At 39.2% G+C, this 25,746-nt stretch overlaps 2 protein-coding genes across 3 annotated transcripts; both read left to right on the top strand.

The window, feature by feature from the left end:
- The first annotated feature begins 424 nt into the window (after positions 1–424).
- CFLAR (CASP8 and FADD like apoptosis regulator) lies at positions 425–16,740 on the top strand. Of its 2 annotated transcripts, none has more exons than XM_066553292.1 (12): positions 425–614; positions 1,938–2,060; positions 3,646–4,077; positions 4,976–5,081; positions 6,006–6,141; positions 6,305–6,402; positions 7,320–7,371; positions 8,098–8,153; positions 9,099–9,177; positions 11,448–11,943; positions 12,868–13,015; positions 14,438–16,740. In XM_066553292.1, exons 3-11 carry the CDS (start codon positions 3,782–3,784, stop codon positions 13,010–13,012), a joined length of 1,464 nt encoding a protein of 487 aa, XP_066409389.1. In that variant the 5' UTR covers positions 425–614; positions 1,938–2,060; positions 3,646–3,781; the 3' UTR covers positions 13,013–13,015; positions 14,438–16,740. The 2 variants fall into 2 exon arrangements, with proteins under 2 accessions (XP_066409389.1, XP_066409390.1); XM_066553293.1 differs by having other exon boundaries at positions 1,941–2,060.
- LOC136558671 (caspase-10-like) lies at positions 14,598–25,471 on the top strand. Its single transcript, XM_066553294.1, has 8 exons — positions 14,598–14,696; positions 18,825–19,175; positions 19,319–19,418; positions 19,968–20,103; positions 20,970–21,058; positions 22,496–22,601; positions 23,340–23,844; positions 24,354–25,471. Exons 2-8 carry the CDS (start codon positions 18,862–18,864, stop codon positions 24,523–24,525), a joined length of 1,422 nt encoding a protein of 473 aa, XP_066409391.1. The 5' UTR covers positions 14,598–14,696; positions 18,825–18,861; the 3' UTR covers positions 24,526–25,471.
- The last annotated feature ends 275 nt before the right edge of the window (positions 25,472–25,746 follow it).

Here is a 25,746-nt window from a genome sequence, read left to right on the forward strand (position 1 = left end):
GCAACATCCAGTTTTCAGGAACAAAGCGTTACGCAGTATTTACTTAAGATTATACAACAGGAAGCATACAACTTTCACACAGCTGTACGTTAGCCTCACTGTGAACGAACAAATTCAGAGTGAGCCATGAGCCCTACGAGGGGTTACGGCTGAACTCCTGTCAAAACACGTGCCCGCACTGACCGCAGGTCTGTAACCGCTCACCGAAAACCCTGCTACGACTTCATAGCTCGCAGGGCCACCACAGAGCCCTTCTGTGTGTCCCCAAACCAGCAGCAGGACACAAACACCGCCTCCGAACGCCTGTGCACCCGCTGAACCCGGCACCGCGCCGCCGCCACGGCCTCCCCCGGCAGCGTTGCCCCGGCCGCCGTGTCCGTATACCAGGGGGAGGTACCGGGACGCGCCGCAGGCCCTGTCCCGCCTCCATCCGCCGTGAGTCGGTTTTGTTTGTTTGACTCCGGGGTACAGCAGGAAACAAAACTAAAACCAACATCCTGCCTCTCCCCGTCCGCCCCTGGCCTGGCGCTGGCCAGCGGGCCGGTACGGCCCCGGCTCCTCCCTGCTCCAAATGGCGGACCTGGCTGCTGTAGAGACCTCCCCGACGCGTCCGGGTGCGTTCTACCTTCCTCCGTTCCTTTCCCCCCTCCTTCCCTCGCACTTCCCTTCCCACCGCGCGCTCTGAGCACAGGCGGCCCAGCGCCGCTGCGAGCGGGACCCGGGCTCGGTCTGAGCTCGTGGTGAGAGCCGAAACCGAATGTGATTTTAAATGACGCACTTAGAAAAATTACTGGAAATCTGCATAAACCACGTTTAGTAGTTGGGGATTTTTTGATTGCTTTTGGAGTTATTTTTTTGTTTTGTTTTAATTAAGAGGACTGGGACCTTAAAACAAATTAGCGTCGTAAGGAATGTGGTGATCCCCGCAGCAATTCCCAGTTTTTCCTGAGTACCTTGTACAAGTTCTGTTGAAGGCCGTAGGGCAGTGAGGCAATAGGGGAATTTAAAAGGCGTGGAGCATGCTCTGCGACTTTGAAAAATGCCAGATGAGCCTCCTCCAAGTGCAGCCGTTCCAGCACAGCAGCTAAGGCAGAGCAGAGCGCAGCCCGAGCCCCCCCGGCAAGGTCATCTCTGTTCCCCCCTTCCAGCACGGCTCTTCCGGCCGAGCTCGTCCTGTGGAAGGAAGATAATTTCCTAAATCAGAACGACACCCATTGGAGTTATATCCTGGTTTTGTTGCTGCAAAGATGACTGGGAAAGGTTCAAGATGCAAAATGCCAGCAAGGAGTTAACTGGAGCCTTGTGCATCTTTGTGTGAAATTTTAGTATGTTATTTCCTGCTCCTTTGCAAGGGTGTTAAAAAAAAAAGCCTAATTAGACATGCACATGAGCACAAAAATTATTGAGGCAACTTTATCTCTGATGACTATGAACTTTTTTATTTTGTCTTATAAAAGATAGGCTGATTTATCTATCTCTCCTCTTTGTAGAGAATTCATATTCAGTAAGTCATCTTGTTGCAAAGTTCAGATAATCAAAAGCCAGGCTGCTGGGTGTATGGTGTGATTGCTTTTTTTCTTTAACTTTTGCATCTATAATGACTGTATCTGTTATATTTGAAAAAGGGGTCATCAGATGGAAGGGTGGAACATTATGCCCTTTATATCTTACGGCAGAGTGGATTGGCAAAGTTACAAACTGTTTTAGTTTATACTAAAAATTCACTTCCTGTTGCTTTTACTCATTTCCCACACAGTACCCAATGAATGTTATCTGCACAGCTGGTTTTCCTATGTAGAGCTCTGTAGAGCACAATTCCTGGTTCACTGCAGTCATACAGGAGAATGACTGACCCTTGGTCATTTTCTTTGGTTTTCCCACCCCATAAAATTAGGAAGTAGCCCCCACAGTAATTTGTGATCTTGACATTTGTCCAGCAGAGAATGAGTTAATGTAGTCACTGGAAAATTCTGGATGGAAACCAATGTGTTCAGCATCAGTGGTTTGGCAATGGTCGAATGCCAGTTTTCCCGTGTTCTTGTGAACAGTTTTACATACAGGTAAGATAATTTCAAGACTGAGTAGAATCAGCATTTTTTTATAATGAGCATGTAATGTACCATATATAAAGGAAATTCATGAGAGAAGAGGATTCATATGTGTGTTTTAAAGGCAAATTATTTTTAAGTTAATATATAAACAGTAATTCTGCATGCCTGAAATTCCAACTCAGTGGGAAATTCCCCAATAGCACACAGCCTTCCTCTGTTTTTTTTTAACTGGTTTTAAAAGATTAGATAAAAATCAACTGGAGTAGTTAAAAAGTTTTTCTGGTATTTCCAAAACTGACCAAAAGTTGTTAAATTCCTGTTTTACTTTAAAGTTAAACTATTACTTCAAGGTCTTTTGAAAGTCCCAGCGGAATGTACCTGGGAGATGCTTTCATATGAAGGTGCTTTGTGCCTCCCCCTTCTTGACTGCATTATGTCATGAAAACAGTGTCATTCTATAGAATTCTCACAAGTGTTTGATGCTAGATTGAAAATAAGTTATAAATATAAAAGCAATAAATATACTTTTCTTCTGATAGAAAACTTTCCAAAACACATTACGGTGCATGAGGGGTTCCTCTGTTTTAGATTAATTTATCTCACCTGCTTAATTATGGACACAATATGTGACATTTTTGATTGCAACTTGTAGAATGTGTAGCAAAAGGATGAAAATGCTGCAAAAATCTAATTCAGGTGCTAGAATCTTTTGGTATATTAGGCTTTGAAGTTGAATTGGCATTTGCTTTCCAGTATGGTGTAAATAAGACTCTGTAGTATAGTGATCAAACTCTGTGGAAGGACTAAGATTTGTCTTTAGGTTTGCTCATCTGCCACTTCTCCCTATATGTAATGGAGGTCAGAGGAGGTTAGATAGAATTTCCATAGCTGGTGGCAGTGGAAATTGAGCACAGCACCCTCCTGATTTTGTTAATCACGAGGCTGGGGGTTTTTCTAGGTTTGAATTTTTGTTCCAGTTTTCAGCATGATGGTACATGAATGTTTAGTGAAGAAAAGATGGTCTATGGCTTATCTATACCTTCAGAATGAACGAATTTGCATATTTAAGGTTGGAGTATTTTCTTTGAGTGGGTTTTCAATCTTTTTGAGCATGGAGGGTATGTGTGGAAAATCCTTTTAACTCCAGATTAGAATAAATTTAAATTATATTAATAATAAGGAAATACACACACTCTTGAATTTACAGATAATTAGTAAATGTTATATTGTTGCTCGGAAAAGGACAGAGCTTTGGAAATACTTAATCTACCACCCATCAGCAAGCTGATGACTTTTGTTTCAAGCTGATGACATTTGTTTCAAGCTGATGACTTTTGTTTCACTTCCTATGGAATATACAGACTCATGGTAAGGTAATTTACTCTAAAAAGAATTTGCATGTCTTTCTGATTAGTATGACCTTCCAAATACTTTTAGTTTTGTAATGAACAACTGGGAGATTCCCTTGAATAAAGGAGGTCTGAGTAGTGTGTGTTGGAGTGTTAGTTGAAAGTTAAATGCTTCAGATGGGAGAGTTAACTGTGGACTTGTGCAGAAGGTCACTGATTTATTGCCTTTTAATTCTCTCCCACAGAACTGTCCTTGTAGAAATGCACCTAGATAAGAATGAACACGAGAGAGGTGCTATGGTAGACACAGGCTTCATGTCATGCTGGTTTCCAGTTTAAAAACCTGTAGGCTGGCAATTTTAAAGGAACAGCAACAAAGTGATGACCAGGTACCAAGTGCCAGCTTTCCTTATTCATCAGATTCAAGAAGAATTGGGTAAAGAAGAAGAAGAGATGATGGTTTTCCTGTGCCGAGACCTTGCTCCTGACTTGGCCAATGCTGATCTTAAAGAGATCCTGCTGGCTTTGAATGAGAGAGAGAAACTGACTCCTGTTGGCTTATCTGAGCTGTTGTACAGAGTTAAGAGGTTTGACTTGCTGAGGAGGATCCTGAACACTGAGAAAGCAACAGTGGAAGCTCACCTTGCCAGGAGTTTCAGACTTATCCCTGATTACAGGTAATATATCTATTTCAGATTTCAAAGCTATGCTGTCTTGTTCAAAATATGTGGTTTGTTTTTTTCCTTTGTTTGGAGGGGTGGGAGCAGTATGGGTGAGTTGTTGTTTTAATTTTTTTTTTATTTATTTAATACTTCTCAGATTCAGAGAATATTTATTGAAGGTAGAAGAAAAGCAGAAAAGGACATTATATCTTGAGTTATAGTTCAAAGAAAATGTCAAATTTAGTCCCTGAATTAAGCTTCAGTAGTTTCTTACTAGTCATGGCATTAGAAGCATCTGTATTTAAGGAGTTTGTGTGTTTGTGAATATAAACAGTGATGTTTGTAGAGTTCTAGATTAGCAGCTAAAAATGACACTTTAAAAGAATATCATTGGTTAGACACATTTTCTTTTCTGGTTTGCTTTGGGGACATAGCCACGTGGTATAACTTTTCTCAAGGGACCTCTCTCTTACTTGTTTTAGTCTATTAGTTTTGAGAGGCTTAAATTAAGAAATTCCAGTTATTTTCTTTGAGAGACTTCAGAAAGAAATCCATATACTAATAAGGAAGATTTTCCTTTATTAAATTCTCACTAAAATAAAAATCATGTAACTAAGAGGTAAAAAAGTTAAGGATGTGTTCTGTTGTCTCATTCTCTCACTTAATCTCTGTCAAACATTAAAGAAACTTCTGTTTTCCTAACAGTAGCTATTATGCTGTCAGTCTGAAAAACACAGATGATGATTAGCAAGAGTATTTTCTAATTGGATCTTGAAACAGGGTACATTTTTTACCTGTTTCTTACTTAGAAATCGTAGATTAAGACTGGAACATGGGGAGAAGTTGAGTAGTTGGGAAAGGGAGGAATCTTGCTGCAAGCTAATAATTTAGAAATATCTCAACTTTATTTCAGGGTACTAATGGTAGAGATAAATGAAAATCTGGAAAAAGATGAAGTGGGTTCTCTTGGTTTTCTACTCAGGGATTATGCACCTCGTATGAAAATGGCAAAAGATAAGGTATGTTTTCCCTAATTCTGGCATTCTCCTCTGCAGCAAAAATACATTAAAGTAAAAAAATCTGTAGCTAGACAGCAAAGGAAAGGAGTCACTACTTCAAGGAGTATTGAGGCAGGAGTACACAAACATCAGGAAGCAGACGAGGAGTTGTGGCTTCTGTTTCATTTCGTTGATTTTTAATTCAAGGAAAGAAGCATGGAAAACTAGTAAAAAAGTAAGAGGGAACAGTGCTTGTTATAGTGTATGGTGGTTGAATGTACTTAATGGGCAGGCATTTTACAGAAGTCTTTCTTCAGTATTTCTGACCTGAAAGTTTATGTAAGAATCATCTCAAACCAGTAACCATTTGAACTGTATCTTGAATTACAAAGTCACTTTTTGTTTGTGCTCTGCTTCACTTGCAAAAGAACACATATATTGTAATTACGTCTTTATAGCTTTGCATTCTAAATATTTTTTCAAGTCCTCTGAGAAAGCAGAAATTCAGTAGAGAGGACTCAGAAACCTTGACCACCATGCAGAGAAGACTGAAGAGTTCTGTCTTCTTCGTTTGAGGTTTTTTCCTTTTCTATCTTCAGTCAGAGAAGGAGAGAGGCCCTGAAAATTTCCCAAAGCTTTTCTTGCCTCTTGCTTTGTGGCATGTGAGTGGCATTTGCAGTGGCTGGCTTTGTAGCAAAAACAAAATGCAAAACTGTTTCCTCAAAAACTTAAGATTGATTTTTAAGAATATCACTTTGTAGTTTCTATTAGTCCTGTGATAATATCAAGGATTCATATGTCTCTCAGATAATTTTCTTAGAAGGTGTAACATCTCTAATTGTTTATACAGCCTTTATGACCTCTCCATGGTATTTTCTGTGTTGCTTTGTTACATTTGGTGGAGAAAAAGACACTGATGTGTTTGGGTTTATGTTGCTATTCTAGAGTTTTCTAGCTCTTATAATTGACCTAGAGAAGCTAAATTTGGTGGCTCCTAATCAACTGGATTTGATAGAAAACTGTTTTCGAAGTATTCACAGGATAGACTTGATTAGGAAGATTCAGACGTACAAACACAAAGGTAAGATGCTCTTTTTGCACTGGTTACTCTTGATAGCAGCAATCAGATGTGCTGAAGATAAAACTATGACTTAACAAATAAGGGCATTTGCATTCTTCATAGATTTAGATTTTCAAAACCATTGAAATATCATGGTGTATTTGTGTTTCTGTTAAATTTGCAGCTTCAGTGTCCTCCGTTCATTGTCAGCCAGTTTATGTAAATGCTCATCAGGCCTCTCTCCCTAATGTCAATCTGATTGAGCCTCCTTATCACTCAGGGGTAAGTATACAAGAAGTGAAACAAATCCTTTGCTTCTAAATATTGCCAGACTTTAAAAGGAGATCCATCTTTCAGAGCCTGAGGAATTAGAGAGGGCTAGTGACTAAAATATTGCTTGGTTTACTTCTGTTATTCCTATTATTTTCCAAGTTTATGGTCTGATTTAATCTGCCTGAGAAAGATGCCATTTAAAGGACTTCTGTGAATTTTTTCCTATTTTTTGAACGTATAAAATCTGTATCTTGGAAGTTTTTTTTGTATTACACTGTGGAGGGAGAAGTTTTGTTCTTTGCAAAACATATTCTTCTTCTTTGTACCTTTGGACCTTTCCAGGAAAGTAAAGCTGAAAATGATAGCTTTCTTAAGAAGAGTTTTTCAGGGTTTTTTTTTGTGGTTTGTTTTAAACACAGTTTAAGAAGATATCTCAGTATCTGAAAAGTCATCAAATCCTATTGCATGCAGTATTCTTTATATTTGAGTTAGCTCTGATATTGTATTAGTATCACCTTTCTTGAAGTCTTTAACCTTGCTAAATGTGATGATATTCATTGTCATGTGTTCAGTAAACATGCAGCTCCCTGCTGCTGTATAGGAAGCAAAGTTCACATCTTCAGAGGCTTTTCCTTGCTGATGATAACAAGCTGGTGTTTTTTGGTTTTTGGTGGTTTGTTTTTTGGGGGTTTTTTTTGGGTGTTTTTTTTTTGTTGTTGTTGTTGTTGTTTTTTGGTGGTTTTTTTTTTTTTGTCTGTGCTCTGGGTAGGTTTTTTCATCTGTTATGTTGTATTTCTATTTAGCTGATAGAAATTAATCCAAAATATCATTTTACTGAGGAAGAAATACTGCTGTGTTTTATTTTGGAACATGTTTATTAATTCTTGAAGGAGAATAGGAAAATTAGGCCTTTTTCTTAATTTCAGATTCAGAATGAGAGCATGAAAAAATTACAAAATGGATCAAGTCTTACTCTGGGTAAGAGCATTTTATCTAAAAGAGCCAAATGAATAATTTCATTACATCAAAAGGACTGCTATTTGATAATTGTGTTCATGGCTAATCCTGTTAATTACATCAGGAGCAGACAGTATTTGATATCTCTCAGAAATGAGCCTGGCCTTACTGGTTGGTCTTGTATTTGCTTTACTTGTGCTGCCACATCTTAAAGCATTCTTAAAAATTGTAAGCTTCCACTGTCAAAACTTCTTAACAGAATAAATATTTTATTAGTAAAACCATGGATAAAATTGGCTAGCCAGCTCTGGAGGCCTGTGTAGTGCAGTTCTGCCCATTAACTCTGAAGAAGGAAGTTTTTGTGTCAGTTCAGCAGTGAACTGCCCACCAGGCCAGCCAGGAAGTTGTGCATTGAATACCAGGTTCTTTCCATGTATATTGTGTTTTCTCTGGAAACCTCAAATACCTCTCAAATATGGTGATTTTTAAAATTAGTTGGGTGAATTCTTTCAGTGTAGAAGAGATTCATTGTTTCTTCTAGTCCCAAGCAATGCAGAATGAAATCCAGCTAACATTTTAGAGGTGAATAATTTAGGGATTTTTAAACTTCAGTGGCATACATAGAAACTAAGCAGTCCCAATGGGTGAGAACTTTGCTGAAGTAGATACATTCTTCTTTATAATTGATCTGGTGATTAAAAGATATCACTGGCACTTGCATACTGAGATTGCTTCTGTATGTTTTAGCTGCAGCAGAACCACTTCACATGTCCATTGAGGAGTCAGGATCAGTGCCACATAAGGTATATTCTTGTGTATACGTATGCATGTAAATAAATATAATCTCCGTGAATATCTTCCTTAGTTTTCTTTGTGTTTCATTTTGAGATTTCCTTGAGTTGTGTGCAGACAGAACAATGGGTACATCCTCAGCCATAAACAGGTTCTGTGAATTGTTTTTGGAGAATATATTTGAAATATAAAATATTTGCTGCTACTCTGGAAGCAGCAGTGTGCAAAATACATGTATATATGATGTGCACACAGAACTCATACATTTATTAGTGGAGGCCAAGTTAAAACCTGTTGAAGTTCAGACCTCTTGCCACCTGCATTAGAAATCACAGAGCTTCTTTGCATGCAGTAGATTTTGTTCTTGATTCCCTCCTCACCCCTTGCTCTCGAGGCAGAAGACAGACATGCTTTGGGGATTAATGATAAGGATGGCCAACTGCTATTTGCACTAGTTCTGCTATAGGCCAGGAACCAACCTGTAGCAAATTGATTTGCTTCAATCAGTTCTCTTCAGAGTGGAGAGGAATTGTGATAGAGTCATTGTGGATGACTTAGGAATAAGGAGATTGTTCAAATAAATAAGGAAATAAATTTTCTGATGAGCAGTGCTTGCTTGCACACCTGAGGAATACAAAAGTTCTTCACATGAAGCTTGTACAGTTTTAGTCTCTGTTTAAGAATCTTTATGGTAGTGAGATTATATAACACAAGTACACAAAAACTAAGCCTGTACTAGAAATAGAGGGAAAAGAATCATTAGTCCCTTTCTCCTGGATTTTGTTATATAGATAAGATACATTACAACCCAGTAGACAGATTTCTGCTAGCTGCTTGGTGGAAAACAACAAAATGTTATTTAATATATCTAAAACATAAAATTTGAGAAAATAATATGGTCTAAAAGTTGAGAAAGTGATGTATTAACTTCGTAATTGTCCTTTCACATTTCTCAGATGTCTGATGATTCCTACAGAATGCAAAGTCAACCTTTAGGAATATGCCTGATAATAGATTGTATTGGCAATGACACTGGTAAGTCTCTGTAATTTTAAGTCTCTTAACTTGTTAATCTCAGATCATTAGAAGAATTTAGTATAAAAAATATAATGTACGTTTACCAGCCAGATTAGGGTAGTGTTGTCCCAGTCATTTAATCTACCAATTCTAATAAGAGTTCAAAGAGTTGGAAGGGACAACATCAGGTTAAAGCCAACTGTCCTAATTATTGGAGACAATGTTTGTTTTTTTTGGTGCAGAATCTCTGAATGAAAGAACTTGGAAGAGGATAGACTGAATTTTGGGATGGGCAAAAAGGATATTCAGCAACCAACAGAAAAATTAGGCTTACAGCAGTCATACAGTCATACAGCAGGTTATTGGCAGAAGTGGTAGTGTTTCCCACCAGCTAACAAAACCAAAACTGTTGTGGATTTGAAGTGCAATCATATTGGACACCAGAGATTTTCAATAGCCATGAGGTCCTTTGTTAATGATGCACCTGGGCTTCTGTCCTATCTTGCACAGTTCAGCTGAAAGTGTCACCTCTGCTGGCAGTGTAGTCACTGCCATGGTTGAAATGTGGGGGTTTCCTAATTGCCTTTGTAGAATCCTAGAATTAGATCTTTGTACAGTCAAAATAACCCCTCACTCTCTAAGCACTGTAACACATGAGGCTAAAAATAAAAATGGAGTATTTGCAGCCAGTTCTGTAAGAGGCTGGGAGATGTAGGGAAGGAGAGGCTTTTCAGGCGTATCTTTTGGTTTTCTCAAATGTAATGGTCCAGCAGGTGAACTAACTTAGAATTGCTGATGTAGTTGAAGGGCAGTGTTTGTGGAGCTCACATTCTGAAAGTCTGTATCTCAGATGTATAAAGTCACAATGTCAGCATTTAACATGATAGAAGGCAGGACTTGCACTGAAGTACATTATGGTGCTAGTGGGATTCAGAGGAGATGGGGCATATGGCATTGCTTAAAGGAGTTTGCTAGAAAGGCAGAAATAGTTGTGCACACTATCCTGATGTCTGAGTACACTGAAGAAAAAGAAGAGGGCAGGGAAAACATTAGAAATTGTATCTGTGGCATCCATTAGAATCTGTAGCTGTCCCAAGATTTAATCTCAGGAAAAGGAACCAGTAACAGATACTGTAGGATCAAGAATTACAACACTTGATAATGCCCAGTGTAAACAGCATGACTTTATCAAATGCTGATAAAATTCAAATAGAAACGCACCTTGCTCTTTTGTAAATAGCTGCTTTTGACTTTTCCATTTGGAAATCAGTTTCAATCCTTACATTGTATAAACAATGAGGGGAGAAAAGTGTTTTATGTAGAATGGAGATGCTGAAAAATCAGTGCAAGTTTGTTGGCAGATGGCTAGTGTTGAAGAAATAGGTAGTTTCTGATCTCAGGCTGCAGCATGTAATTCTTTTCCTACCAGAAGCTGTGCATGGGCAATGTATATGTGCTTTATACTAAAGATCCAATGCTATAAGTTATAGTAGTAGCTTGTGGTTCTCTGAACACTTAATACCTGTGGTTTTAACCACCATGTATCTGGTTTCAGTCCCATATTAAGAAACATCCAAAGTAGTTATTCAGATCTTAACACTTTTTCCTGCAGCACAGGTTAACACAAATACAGTAAGAGTTAAGTCTTGTGGTTTGACTACCTACAGTTTTAATTTCTAACTTGATTGAAAGAGTTCATTATTCAGCTTTTGGGTTTTTTTGCCTGAAAATGCCATTCTGTCCCAGTTAAGACTCCAGTGTCCACTCTTCACCTGGAGCTCATCACTTAAAATTTTAGGAAGCAAAAATGACTGCAGCAAGTTCATTTTTGACTGATGAAAGAGAACCTCTGTGTTTCTTATGCAGTTCTGTGTATCTATAATAGCCATTCAGAGTAATTTAGACCAATGAAAAGGTGGAGCAGACTTCCTATGCTGTCCAGATCACTCTTCATCATTTCAAGTGTGGTTTTCCTTGCCTTATATTTTAAGTCTTAGGAATTTGGAATACTAGCTCTAAAGGAAAACATTTAAGTGTCTGTGGAATGTGAACAGATACACAGTGTCTCTGCTGTCATGAAACATGTAACTCACAGGAAAGACAACATGCATATAGCACTATAAGTATGCAATGTACTGTGCTCAACACCAAGTACTCCTGATTTTTTAATTATTGTGCTAAAATAAACTACTTAGTTTCAATAGAAAAACACTGTAAGTACTGTAATTCAATATAGATGAGATTGAGCCTTGGTGTGCCTTGGTTTAATTACTTGTTGCTTCTTTCAGATGTGTTGGAAGAGACCTTCAGAGGCTTAGGCTATGACGTTCATTGTCACAGATATTTAAATATGAGCTCCATGAATCAAACATTGCTTGAAGTTGCAAGGTGGCAGAAGCACAAATATTGTGACAGCTTCGTTTGCATATTGGTCAGCCGTGGAAACTCTCGGAGCATCTTCTGTACAGATCACACCTTTTCTGGATTCCCTTTGGAACAAATAAAGAAATACTTTACAGCAGACTCATGTCCTGGACTCCTAGGAAAACCAAAGCTTTTTTTTATTCAGAGCTATGTTGTGCCAGAAAATGAGCAAGAATGTACCTGTCTGTTGGAAGTTGATGGCAATGCTGATAATATCAGAGCTAAAGTCACTATTCCCCATACAGCAGACATCTTTTGGAGTCATTGCAAGGTGGATGTGTCTACACTAGAACAATCCCCAACTTCACCTTCAAAATATCTACGCTGTCTGGCTGAGCTACTCCGTAATCCTTATAAAAGGTAAATTAAAGTAAGAGGAAAGAAATAACCCTTTTTCTATTATAGCTTATTGTCATGGAGAATGAGAAACCTTAAATTTCAAACCATCTGCTCCTGAAATGTGTTTTCTTGCAGTATCATAGTCTAAAAGACAAGTATCCTCACACAATTGCATAGAAAGGTAGCCTAAAATAGGAATGAAGTTTCTGATGTTACAGTGTAAAGTTAAAGTGTGTTATGGCATTGGGGTTTGCAGAGTGAGAAGGGAAGAACCTGTCCTGGATAATGTATGTCAGTGCTTTAGACAGGATTGGAAATCTTCCTTCTGCAAGATAAACAGGCTTCTGTTAAATTGAAGATTGCCATGTACCATTAAGACAGCTGTGCTTGCAAATGTAAACAGTCAGTGCTTAAGTTCAGGACAAAGGCAGTAGAGAGGGAAGGATTTTCTACTTTCTCTAAATTTAATTAACCCTTTATTCACAGAGCAAATTGATTTCCAATATGTAATCTTGAACTTAAACTATCAGAAAACTTTTGTCTGTTTAAAGAGATCAAAAGGAATCTGTGGAAAAGTCAGATACATTTGGATATATAACTTACCAACAAAGGCTTTATTTATACAGCTGATCTACCAGGGAACTAACTGTTATTCAAGGTAGTTGAAGTGCTAACATTTAGTACCTTTTTACAAGCCCTAAAGCCTTGTCCTGAAATCACAGATCATCATGTCAGCATAATCAATATCACAGCAATGATTTGGGTCATAAGAGTTTGTCTCAAAATGCATATGCAGCCATGTGTGTTAGAGGTCTTGCCTCTGCAGTAGACTGAAATTGCAAATTTTCTCCATGCTGAGTCTGAAGTTATCTTCTCTCTTGTGAATTCTTAAATGGTGTCTTGCTTCATTCTCTAATGGAATGCTTTTGATTTTTTTTGCTGCAGGAAACTCTGTATATTGTCTATCCATATGGAACTGAACAAAAAAGTTTATGATGGGAATGTGACCGCTGACCCAAGCCAACAGTACTCACTGCTGCTCCAGCACACACTGAGAAAGAAACTTTTTTTCCCACTTGATTGCTGTTAAAAAGTACATATCTGAAGTTACTAACAAGAAGCATTTGCTATGATGCAAACAGTTTAATGCATACTTTTATTTATGCATTGTTATTTCATGTATATCTAAAGTGCCTGTTGCTTCAAACACAGGAATTTACAAGCATTTTAGTGTGCTAAGACACTAGATTTTGTATTTTAATATCATAGTCTCTGAAAGCTTGGATGAGAATGGTAGCTATTGTATAGCAGTGCAGCATATCTTGTTACTGAATGCCACGGGTAAACAGAGTGTAAAGAGATCTAAACTGTATAGCTGTTGGGTTTTCCAAGAAAAAACAGAAGTGTTTTTATTGCTTCATTGGTGGTTTTTAACATACCTCCTAGCAGTTAATATTTGAACAAATATACTGAAATGCATTGATTATTTTCCCCTGCACCTAGTAGTGGCAAATGGCTCAGGAAAGCATTCCTACCCAGTAATGCCAGATCTTTGCTAACAAGTTCTGGCTTGCATGCCTCTATAGACTGGCAAAACAGAAGGGAGAGAAAGATGGTCTTTTCAGTAATCTGGATTCCATCTGTTTGCTGCATTAAATATTCCATTGTTAGAACTGTCCACTGCTCACAGGGGTTCTGTGTTAATAAATGAGACAGTCTGCCGTGCTTTGGGCCAAGTATGTTTTCTGCTAATGCAAAAATGAGTGTACATATGACAGGACATTACAGTAATCTGCCACACAGTTAAAAACATGCGGGATTTTGACAGATGTCTCGTGGAAGCTGAAACATGATTCACACTCATTGTACCAGGCATAGTTGTAAAAAGATACTTCAAAATATTTCAATTTAAATGTAGCATGTAGCAGCCATGGGCCTTTAAGACTATATTAGGTTGAACACGCCACCCTTACTGCTTTTACTTATGAAAAAGAATATGCCTCTATTAATTCATTTTTTCCCAAGTGCTCTTGTTCTTGTGAAAAAATAAAAGGGAAAATTGTCCTAAATACAAAAATTTTTCTCCTATGTAGGTAGCAGTTGCCTAACTAAAAGTTAACTGCCTTAAAGTTCAGTTAGCCTGCTTGTATAACCTGGATGGGTTGTATTGAAGTTTATTGTCACTGAACTTAGTGACAATAAAGTAGGCCACTTGTAAATATTTAATTTTTACTCCTAATATAGTGTCCTATGCGGGAAAATAATTCAAGGTCCTGGTATTCTCTGCTTGGTTTCTGTTTACATTTTTAATGGAAAAAGAGAAGGATACAAAATCACAGATATAGAATCTTAGAAGTTACTTCCTATGGTGGCTGGTAAATGAACTAAATGGTGAACCAAACATTTCCTGTGGTTGTAGAAATAAGGTGTCATTTCAAGTTACATGTATCTAAGTAATGTTAAAAAATGTGATGTTTTTCACGGGTTAACTTCACTTTCCCATTTCCTTTACTAGCTTTTGCATTTGACAAGCGCCTCTGCTGCCCTATAGACAACCAAAAGCAGGGAGAATGGAACCAAGAGGAGACAGATGAGGAAAAGAAATGTGAAAATTTTAAGCAGGAACAAGGAGGGAATGGTAGGGAGCATCAAGAGAAGAACAAGTAGGGGAAAGACGATTCGGAGGAGAAATACAGTATTAATACTGGAAGGAGAAGAAAACAGGAAAAAGGAAGTGAGAATAATAGTGGCTGTCTTTACAGACTAATGATGTGGTGAGTTGGTTGATGTTTTGTGGATTGGTTGGTTGGGGGTTTTGAGTGATGCTAAATGCAACTATTTACTTAAAATATTAGCAGTAGAATATATTCTGCTTTTAGTTTTGTGACAAATTTGATTTGGGGGTTAAGAAGGATACATGTTCTTTGCCTTACTGCAAGACATAGTAAGTAAAGTCCATGTCCCTTTCATTAAGAAATGATGCAGAACTGCTGTTTTGAAAACTAGAGGCTCATGTAACCAACCCTTTCAGTGGAAAAGCAAGGGACTCTCTTTGTGAATGGCTGCTTGGTTGGAAGTGGTTGTAACCCTCTAGAGTTGTGGGGACAGACATGTATTGTGCAGCATTCATGGGTGTCAGATACAGATTTTTTACACTGATTCTCAGTACATTCTCATACTATACACAATCTATAACCAAGCATTATTTATTGCCTTGACACATCTTTCAGGTGTGGTATTCAGGCAGGCTGGTTCCCTGTACGTGTTGCATAGTGACTATTTATGCAGGACTTCTGTGATGGCAGTTGTCCTTTGCTTCTCCTGTAGTTTATAGAATCATGGACTCATAGAATCCTGTTTATAGAATCACAGACTTATAGAATCTGCTGAGTTAGAAGGGACCTGTCAAGATCATCTAGTCCAACTCCTGGCCCTGCACAGGACATCTCAAGAATCTCACCATGTGCCTGACAGTGTTGTCCAAAAGCTTCTTGAGCTCTGCCAGGATTGGTGCTGTGACCAACTTCCCTGGAGAGCCTATTCCAGCACCCAACCATCCTCTGAATGAAGAACCTTTTCCTAAAATTTACCCTAACCATCCCCTGACACAGTTTGATTTCTCCAGTCCTGTCAGTGGTCACCAGAGACAAGCACTTGATAACCTCTGCCCCTCTGCTTCCCCTTGTGAAGATGTTGAAGACTGCAATGAGGTCTCCCCTCAGTCTCCTCTTCTCCAGCCTGAACAAACCAAGTGACCTCAACCCCTCCTCAGAGGGCCTCCCCTCCAAACACCCTTATCAGGTTTCTATGTCCTCCATACACATGATGGGGACTGTTTCTTCTTGCTGTAGTGCGCACTTAAATGGATGCAGGGTGTGGACTACATCAAGTTGTCCCTGTACTGCAGATAGTGAAATGATCTCAGGTTAAATGATCCTTTAGCCAAAAGAAAAGGAGGAAGAGAATTTTGGATGCATTATGAGTTAGGGTGTTAGCACAGGAACATAGAGAGTGACGTGCTGGTGAAATTTCACGGTCTTGGACTGCCGAAATGTCTGGTTTTCAGAACCTATTCTTGAAGGAGGTAAAACAAGCTACACTGCTCCTGATTGTGAGAGGTTGGAATAAGGCTACCAGAGTCACTGCTCTGGCACTTAACTACCGTTTTGGTTTCTCATAACTGTGAAAAAAATTTCTTGTAGTTCTGTATGTGCTCTGTATATGGAAGGTGATGCCTTTAAGTGGCTCAGAAGGTGTACTCATGAGGCAAGAGAGTCGATGGTGTTTTGTACCAGACTTGAGTTGCATGCTTTTTCTCAGCCACCTACACTGATGTGGCTGAGCCGTAAATTGAGTTTACTTTGCACTGTTACATATTTGTGTATTACAGTGGTTACCAATTCATTATCCAAAATAGAAGTTAGGTTCAGGAGGATGTTACTGTGATAGCACTTGTAGATGGAGTATGCTGTATGGCTGATCTCCCCTTTGAACTCTGCATAAGAAGTAACAGTGGCTCCTATTACAAATACCTGAGTCAGAGAAGCTTTTTATGGGAGTTTTTGAGAATTCTTTTCTGCTTTCCAGAGTTTCAAGTTTCTGACAAGCAGAACAGTATTGCTGAGAAGAGGCTGCTGTCTGTGTGGATAATCTATATTCAATTTAAATTAAATCTCCTTTGACAGCTTTTCTGTGGCTGGTTTAAATAATGTCTATTTTTCAGCTTCTGTTTTAGAAACAATAATAAGACACTATAATTGGATACAAATGCTGGGTTTCATGCTCATATTCTGAATAAAATTTCTGTATGCAGTCAGACTGATTGTCCGTCTCTCTCTCTAGACCATAGAATAACTAGACCATAGAATAACTCTGAAATTCTTGATCTATTTATCTTGCAGACCTCTATAACTTGTTAAATTAGGCTGTGAAGTTTACAGCTCTATAAAAGCGAGATGACATAATAAAGGACAGCAAGCCTTATAGTTTGAGCAGGTAACTCAACTGCTCTTGGTGTGTTGTACAACAACTTTTGGCATGAGCAAGCAGACGCTTCCCATCCTGTCTCCATTGACCCGAGGTTGTGGGGGGATACAGGTGAAGGCCCCGAGGAGCCTGCACTGAGCAGTCTGCTCACCTTCTTCTTCCTCCCTTTACTGCAGCGGACACAGACCTACGTACAGACGGTACTGCAGCCCTCTCCCACAAGCACTGCTCTTCGAGCTTCCTTCCAGTGGAGAAACAAAAATTTAAATAATGTACCTAAAATGTTTGAGGCCTTTTTGCGATGTAGCCTGCTTTAAAATGGCTTGGCAGCAAAAGCGAGGCGAATTACGGGCCATGTCTTACACTTGGTACCCGAGGCGCTGCCTGAAGCTTTTCCCGGACGCTGGCAGCGTTCCCCGAGCTCACGGGCCCGAGGCCGCGGGCGGGCTCCGGCCGGGGCTGGCCCGGCGGGGCGGGGCGGTGCCACCGCTCGTGTGAAAGCCGTGGCGGGCGCTGGCAGCCGTGCCCCGCTCCTCGACGGGCTCCTTCCCTCGCATCCACCTGATCTCGCATTCCGCCCTGCTGCTGACGCTGCCTCCCGCCGCGGGCGGGAACTGGGCGCGCCTCCCCCGCCCGCGGCCAGCCGCAATAGGGACCGCCAAAGGGGCCGCGAGCCGCCGTGCCGGGCAGCTGCCGGGACAGGGATCGGGACTGGAATTCGTGTAAGAGGTACCACAGTGTGGGGCTGAAATGCAGAGGGAAGGAAGGAAGGCTCCATCTCCCGAGCCCAGAGCGTAACTCCCGCTCGTTTTGTGTGTGCTGCTCCCGGCTGCGCGCGGCCTCCGGGATATTCCTCCCACGTGGGCTGAGCTTTCGGCGCTTGCGGGCGCTCCGGCTTTGCATTATACCTAAACCCTTGGGGCAGTGCTCCAGGTCATCTAACACAATTTAAAGAAAAGGTAACCCTTATCCTGCTTATTTCCTACGATTTTCTTTCTCTGAGGCGATATCTGAAAGCATACATCAGAGATGCGGATTGGTTACTTTCCTGCGTCGATGCCCCGTGCTGACCAAGCCTGGGCAGCGAGCAGATCCTGCACTGATTGTGCTCCCTCGTGTAGAAACCTTTGCTTCCAACTGCCCTAAGCAAAAGATTGAAGACCTACCAGCCAGAAGGCACTGAAGCACCTTCTTACCTATTTAACCTTCCAGGGGCAGAAGCCTAGGCAGAACTGCCTAGGCTACATGGAAGAAGTTGGTGTAGTGCAGGGTTGATTAGTCTCTATTAAACCTGAGTAAGCGTGAGTTGCTTGTGCAGAGCCTATTTAGACTGAGCATTGAGTGCTATTACATTTTAACTGCCTGTTACTTGTAAGGGAGGCTTATAAGGGTTTTCTATGCCAAATGTCAAATACAACGTGGAAGCAAATTACAGCTGGGAGTGGATGGCTATTCCACAGCTTCAGTTTGAGTGTCAGCCAAGGTACAGAAGAACACCTCCCTGCTACAGCCAGAGAACAAGCTCTTGGACTGCAGATCAGGGAATACGCATGAACCACTGTGCTGTCTCCATTAATAGCTGTAATAAGTTACTGCAGGGACTCTTCCCCATTACAACAGAAAGAAGCAAAGATCTGAATGTGGAAGATGTTCAAAAGAAAAGAAAATTCAGACCTTGAGGTCATCTAACAAAGTTTTTAGCTCAGAGCAGGGCTAACTCCAATTATAGACTGGGTTGTTCGGTGCTTCTGCCAAATCTGGTCTTTTTGTGGTCTGTGTTTAGACAAGGAAGTAAATTTCAAATTTATTTAAATTAAAAGGTAATTCAAGGCTTCCAAACAACCATTGGGTAAAATTTTAGTAGAATTGCTGTATTGAGGATTCAAGTGTTACTAGTGTTTGCTTTCTGCTTTCAGACAGAGAGAAGCTGTTTCAGCTGTTGGTTCCAGCAACATGGAGAATGATATCAGCTTGAAGTTCCATCAGCAACTTTTCCTTATTAGTGAAAATCTGGTGACTGAAGATGTAGCAGCTTTAAAATTTCTCTGTACTGACTTGCTCCACCTCAGTAAACTAGAAGGTGTGAAGTCAGCAGCAGACATCTTTAAGCTCCTTATGGCTCAAGAATATCTGAATGTAGAAGACACTTTCCTACTAGCTGAACTCTTATACAAAATTAAATGTCACTCCTTGCTTGAGAAACTTGGTTACACCAAGGAGAAAGTACAAGAACGTCTGAGTGAGAAGGGAAGAATATCTCCATACAGGTAAGCTGGCAGTGGAATTCTGTTCCCTCCATTACTGCTATCTATGCCATACTGTTTTCCTTTCCATTTTTGAATTATTGGATTGCCTTTGGTTTTTATACCATCTTCTGTTCCACTTTTATCTCACTGCATCTCTGTTACAGGCAGATGCTGTATGAATTGTCAGAGAACATCACCAGTGTGATGTTGAAGGAAATCACATTTCTCCTGAGAGACCATCTTCCAAAGCGATGCATGATTCTTGTATGTGAGGAGTGAGCCAAATGTGTACATGGTGGGAAGGGAAGAAGGAAGGTGGGAAATAGAAGAAAAAGTGGGAGAAGTGTTTGGCAGAATAGAGCATAATATGCAGCTAGGCTGGTTGTATTCACAGGGATAGCAAGAAGGAAGATGTTGACAGGCAAGAGTAGAATTTGGTCCCTCGTGCCAAGGTCAGTCGCTGACAGTTCACAGAGTATAAAAAGGTGACAAATCAAATCTTTTCCCTGCTTGAGCCATATGCAAGGGAGATTCATGTCACTGGTACTGTTTCACAGCAATGAGGCCTCTTGAAGCCACGAGTCATTAATATGGTTTGGGTCAATCTGTTTAAACAAGACCATACCAAATAAAAACACAACCAGTGGCTTTCCATGAAGAAACATTTCTGCTTTTACGGTGATGTAAAATTGACTGGTCCCTATTGGTAGGGAGCAAAGCAGATAAGTAATGTGATTGTCTGAGACAGGGCTGAAAAGCAAGTTTTGATTTCCAAGGAACAAAAATATTTTACTCTCTCCTTTTGGCTGTCAGTCTGCTTTGGATTTGCTGACTTTATTGGAAAAGCAGGGCCTTTTAACTAAAGACAATGTAAAGATACTGGAGGATGTCTGTATGACCGTTTCACCTGATCTCCTGAAGACAATAGACCTCTACAAAAAGGGAAAAGGTGAGAAACTCATAGTCTAGGAGTAGGTTTGCTAAAATGCAGAAAGCACTAGATGTGTCTGGGCTACTGAGCTTAAGGTCATATATGTGTATTGCTGAAATGGGAGCTAGAGTGGCATAAATCTGGTGTAACAATTCCTTGCCTGCATTACTTCCTGGCTGAATTCCTGAAATTCAGTACAGGGATGTGCTGGAATATCTAAGGCCACACAGAGCAGCCCAGCACATACAGAACAGGCTGGGAAACTGAAAATCTGCTTATAGCTATGTCTCATTTCTCCATTTCCCCAGTAATAGTATTGAGATGATGACAACTGTCCTGTAAAAGGCACTTTGTGATCTGTGAATGTGCACTACATAAAGGCAGTTGCCTGCTAACAGGCTGGCAAAACAAACTGTGTTTGCATGTGTGTCTGATTCATGGGCTATGAGCATACAGATGATTTTTGATTTAAAATTAAAAAAAGAGATTACTGATTCAGGAGAAAATAAACAAAAAATATCAATTTCAGTAGTAAGAATGCAGATTCTTAAATACAGGTAATTTCTAAGCTGATATCCAGATGAAAAATTAATTTGAATGTCTTGGGGAGAATCTATCTTTGTACCATGGGTATCTTTATTTTGCAATATTGATACAAATTGAAGCCTTTCCTTTGTCACAAAAATAAATATAATAAAAATAACCAAAAAATGTTCAGAATAGATCTACTGAACATGATCATGCTATCTTGTGTGGAGGAATTATTCCTTTCTGTGAAACAGTATTTCAGATGCAAAAAGTTATGTATTGTAGCTGAACTTTTTTGCTGCATCCACAAATATTTGACTTATCTTCATAAATATCTATGCTGGGGTTTTTTCTAGATAACAAGGCTGCTAATTTTACACAAGGCTTCCCTGAAGTAAACATGGAGCTGTGTGGAGAATTCAGCAATGTAGAAAATGGATCCAAGGTTTGAGACAATCTCTTAAATATTTTTTGAATACCTGGGGGTGTGAGGTTTTCATCCTCTCTTGTATGACATTCATCATGAAAGGACTTGTGAGATATCTGTATGTCTCATAAAGTTCCTTGACTGATAATTTTGAATGTTTCAAAGGATATTTTTAACCTTGGAGGCCAGAAATTTAGCAATATTGACAGGTGTGTTGGAGGCAAAATGGACATAATACTTTTGAAGTTATTCACACATCAGCGCATGTGCTTATCTTCCTGAAAAAGGCAAAACATTTTGCATTTGTCTAAGTTGTGCATTGTGGAGATGGCAGTAGAATGTGCAAGGGACAAATGGAGCTTCACAGTTCTCACTTTTTGCATCTGGTTTAGAAAAGGTCTCAGGGCATCTTGAAATTAGAAGTCATAAGGGATAGCATGCAAAGCCCTTGTTAGAAGGATTAAAAGGGGGCAAGAGTTTTTTGTAAGCTATTGCAGAGGTCTTGGTACATGAGAAAAGATCTCTTTTGTGAGATCCCTTCTTAGAGGCCTTGTGTGCACTCCTAAACCATAGCAGTGTAACCACTGAATTATCCCTTTGGCCTTTTCTTTGTGATGGCCATAGATACTGAAGGAGCAAGTTGCTCCATTTGTTTATAGCTATTTAATTTCTTGAAGTACTGTGCTGTAATATCTTTTCATTACCTGATGTTCATACTGCTGCAAAGCTGTTGAAGGAACTTGGAGTGCTGCCTTCATTTTGTCCTACTAAAATGCACAAAAGGAGGTGTGGAATGCTCTCTAGTGAGGAGGAAGGAACTCCAGTGGATGGAGTTTTTTATTTCTACCCAAGGTTGGACTTAAATACATGGTACTTGAAGTTTTGGTTCTTTTCAGCTTTAATTTTTTTTTTTTTAAGTGGGAGGTAATTTTAAATCTTAACAAAAAACTTGTAGTGTGATAGGTTTATGCATTTCTGAGATTTCTGTTCTGCTTGCATCCTTTTCCAGTGGATCAGTATGAATCACCTACTCCAGGTATTTATTACTGTTCTCAAAAAAAGCCAACTCAGATGTCTAACTTCCTATAGCTTCAGTGTGAACCCTCTGCCATGAAGCTAAAACACTGTTTTGACATTCAAAACACTTGAGGTCTTCTGTCCATCACCAACTCAGATTGCACAGTTTGGCTGCTGAATCCTGCCTTGTGCATACAGATGAGAACCCAGATGCTAAATCCTTCTTCTGCAGTTTGATAGGATGGTGACAGTGTGCTTGGAGTTTCACTGATGTTTTTTCACAGAGGGAGGCACAATTGCATTCCAGATGGTTAAAAATAGCCCACAGTCTTAGGTGCCTCTAACTCCTGGATGCCAATTTTGAGACATGCTAAGTAAATATGAGTAAGTTGAATAGATCCATTGAAACTGTAAGCTTTTTTCTTCTTCTTTCTACAGACTATGAAAAGCTACAAAATGGATGGGCCACACAGAGGATTTTGTCTCATTATTAATAATGTTAACTTCAATAGTTCTCAGAGGAAGGGTTCTTGCAAAGATGCTGGTAAGTTACTGAAGTGAGATTTTTGGAGGATCTCTGTTTCCCCAGGTGAGTTGATTCTGTAGTACTGCACTATATTTTATTGTCTATGGTTAGTTAATATTCTAAAAGAGTGAAATGTTTGATATGTGTTAAATTATGTCATTTGTTTATCATGGGGAGAGGATAAAGGACAAGTAACCACAGGGTTTTTCTGTTGGATTATTCTTGAATAATTTTAAGAATCACTTTTTACTTATCCTTTATCTACAGCTATAGTAAAGAACTAAAACTGAACTAAATTAAACCATCATTCTACCTAATATAATGCAAAAATCTGTAATCAAGCAACTCTGTGCAAACTTCTTACTTGGTTCTGTTTCTTCTATTTATCTCTTATGAATAGTCAAAACTGCAACTGAAAAATAATGATGTGAGAAAGGTTTTGCAAGATCTTTTCTGAAACTGGGAAAGGGCAGATTCTTTGTGTTTTCAAGTGTCATTTGCATGCTCACTTACAATGACAATGTATGCACTATTTTCTGAAGCTTTTCTAGAAATATCCAGGAACTCTGTGTTTGAGCTGATGCCATCTTTTTTTAGTCCAGTTAATCTTTAGTTGGTACTAGTATGAGGATGAAGCTGCAGAAGTGTCAGGGTGTAAGGTCTTTCCCCCTCCCAGATTAGCTTGCATGGTGACTGACTTCATAAAATGTTTTTCTCTTGCCTCAAATTTTCCTTTTATCTTTTATTTATTTACAGAGCAACTGGAGAGAGTATTCACGTGGCTTGGTCTGGATGTGAGGACTTACACAGATCTGATGTCTGGGGAGATTATCAATCTCATGGAAACTTGGCAGCGTGTGCCAGATCACAAAGACAGGAACTGTTTTATATGTTGTATTCTATCTCATGGAAAGTCAGGAGCAATCTATGGGACAGATGAAAGACCTGTGCCAATCCGTGTGCTTACATCCCATTTCACTGCCAAACAATGTCCCCAACTGGCTGCAAAACCCAAACTCTTCTTTATCCAAGCATGCCAGGGTGACAAGATACAGTGTCCTGTCTATGTTGATACTGATGGACCAACTCCTGACTTGTCTTCCATGCAAGAGAGAGTTTTTCTTTCTGAAAGCATTCCTGAAGAGGCTGATTTCCTCCTAGGCATGGCCACAGTTGATGGATATGTCTCTTTCCGGCACATGGAAGAGGGCAGTTGGTATATTCAGGCCCTCTGCAGCAAGCTACAATTGTTGGTACCAAGGTAAATCCTTGGCTTAGTGCTCTGATTAAATTTTTCTTCTCCAAAGGTAGTTTATCTAGGAACACCCACCCATGTTCAAAGGTAGATGGAATTAGCTGAAGTGATGATTTCACACTGATTAATTTACATTAACTCTGCTAGTACCATACATGTACTGTAGAATGTGAAGTTTATTATGAAAAAACACTCAAAACCTCACATCTATAATCTTTAAGATAGCACAGTTATGATAGGTTAAAATATTTTATGATAGGTTAAAATATTTTATTCCACTATTTTTCTTTATTGGTCAAATTAAGCAAGACAGCAAGAAAAGGTCTTTTGTTTTTAGTATGACTCAAATAAGGACAAAAGAGAAATTTGGAGAAAACTGTGTTTTCTTTTTTTGTGTTTTAAATGTTTATACTCTATCTTCTGGCTGATCAGGGAGATGTTAAGTGGATTGCCATCTGCTCACTAATAACTAATTTCTTTTTCTTTTATTTTTTTTTCTCTCCTTCTGGCTGTAGGGGTGAAGATATTTTGTCAATTCTTACACAAGTTAATGAAGATGTGGCCAGACGTGATAGCCCTTCAGGGACAAAGAAGCAAATGCCCCAACCAGCATATACCTTAAGAAGAAAATTTATATTCCCAATACCTATGGCCCCTCCTCCTTCAGAGCAACATCAGTGCTTTTAATAAACATGATTTTATCATCTCATTTAAATGCAGTTCATCACACTATCTATTTTAAGATACTTAGCCAAAACTTTGAGAATTTGTTAGCTTTGATGCAAGGCCTTATAAATTTTTTGTCAAACAAACTGTGAAACTGGAGGAGACACAATTAAAACAATCAGTGTGCCAGCTATTTACATCATCTCTATATTCTGAGTTATCAGTGTTGGAAAAACCACACTGAGTAACTCATGTTAAGCATTTTTTTACCTGCACAGGCTGCAGATACAATAGGTTTTTCCTCACAGCATAGGCATTGTATGTAAGCTTTCATATTTAAACCAGGATTGTTAATGGTCTGGTTTAGATTCATCAAGTTTAATTTTTTCAGGCTAACAATTTTAAATCCTGTTTCTAAATCCACTAGCTATGTTCATAGAGAGAAAAAAGTGGGAATGAAGAGACAAAACCTTAAGCAGTAAGTGGAAAAGGATTTCTTCAATCTCTAATGAAAATTACATTTAACTTAATAAAGAACCAGTTTCCAACTGAAATCAGCAATTTGTTCCACAGTGCCCTCAAATGTCTAGCATAAGCTTCAAGTACAATGAAGTTTTCCAAAACTGAGTAAAGCCAAAATGCAGCTTATTAGGATAGAATGATGTGAAGCCTCTGCGAAGCCTTGTGAACTGTTATTTCCCCATCACTTCTGAGAAAATTTATGGTAGAAGATTTGCCTGCTATGAAATACAGCAGTCAGATTAACTTTGTTAAGCATTACAGTTTTAAATTATCATTTGTTGGTTTAGGATCTAAAATGCAACCAATTTGTGAAGGCTCCTATGGACTAAGCTGCTGACAGAATTTTGTGAGTTAACTGAAATAATGCCATGTTGTTTTGTTATGAACATTTACTACATACACCTGTGTCTTTCCTGTTATTACATTAAATTCATACTTTTTAAGAGCTTGGTGAGATAAAAATTCTGTATTGGGGTAAGGGTTTGTCCTTGTTTCTGACTGATTCCTGCACTTTGTTGGGCTTCATGAATCAGTGAGGTTTTAACTGCTTAAGGGTTTAAGCTGAAGTGTAACTTCATGAAAATACTCATTGTTATATAAGATTAGCAATACCTTAAGGTGAGGATAGGAAAAAGTAGTGCTATTGGGTGCAATTTATAGCTTGCACTATTTTTAGGAGGGGAGTTTTGCATCATACAGAGCATATTGAAATGCAGCCAG

This window comes from Molothrus aeneus, chromosome 7 (genome assembly GCF_037042795.1).
Source record: "Molothrus aeneus isolate 106 chromosome 7, BPBGC_Maene_1.0, whole genome shotgun sequence".
Classification (NCBI taxonomy): Eukaryota; Metazoa; Chordata; class Aves; order Passeriformes; family Icteridae; genus Molothrus; species Molothrus aeneus.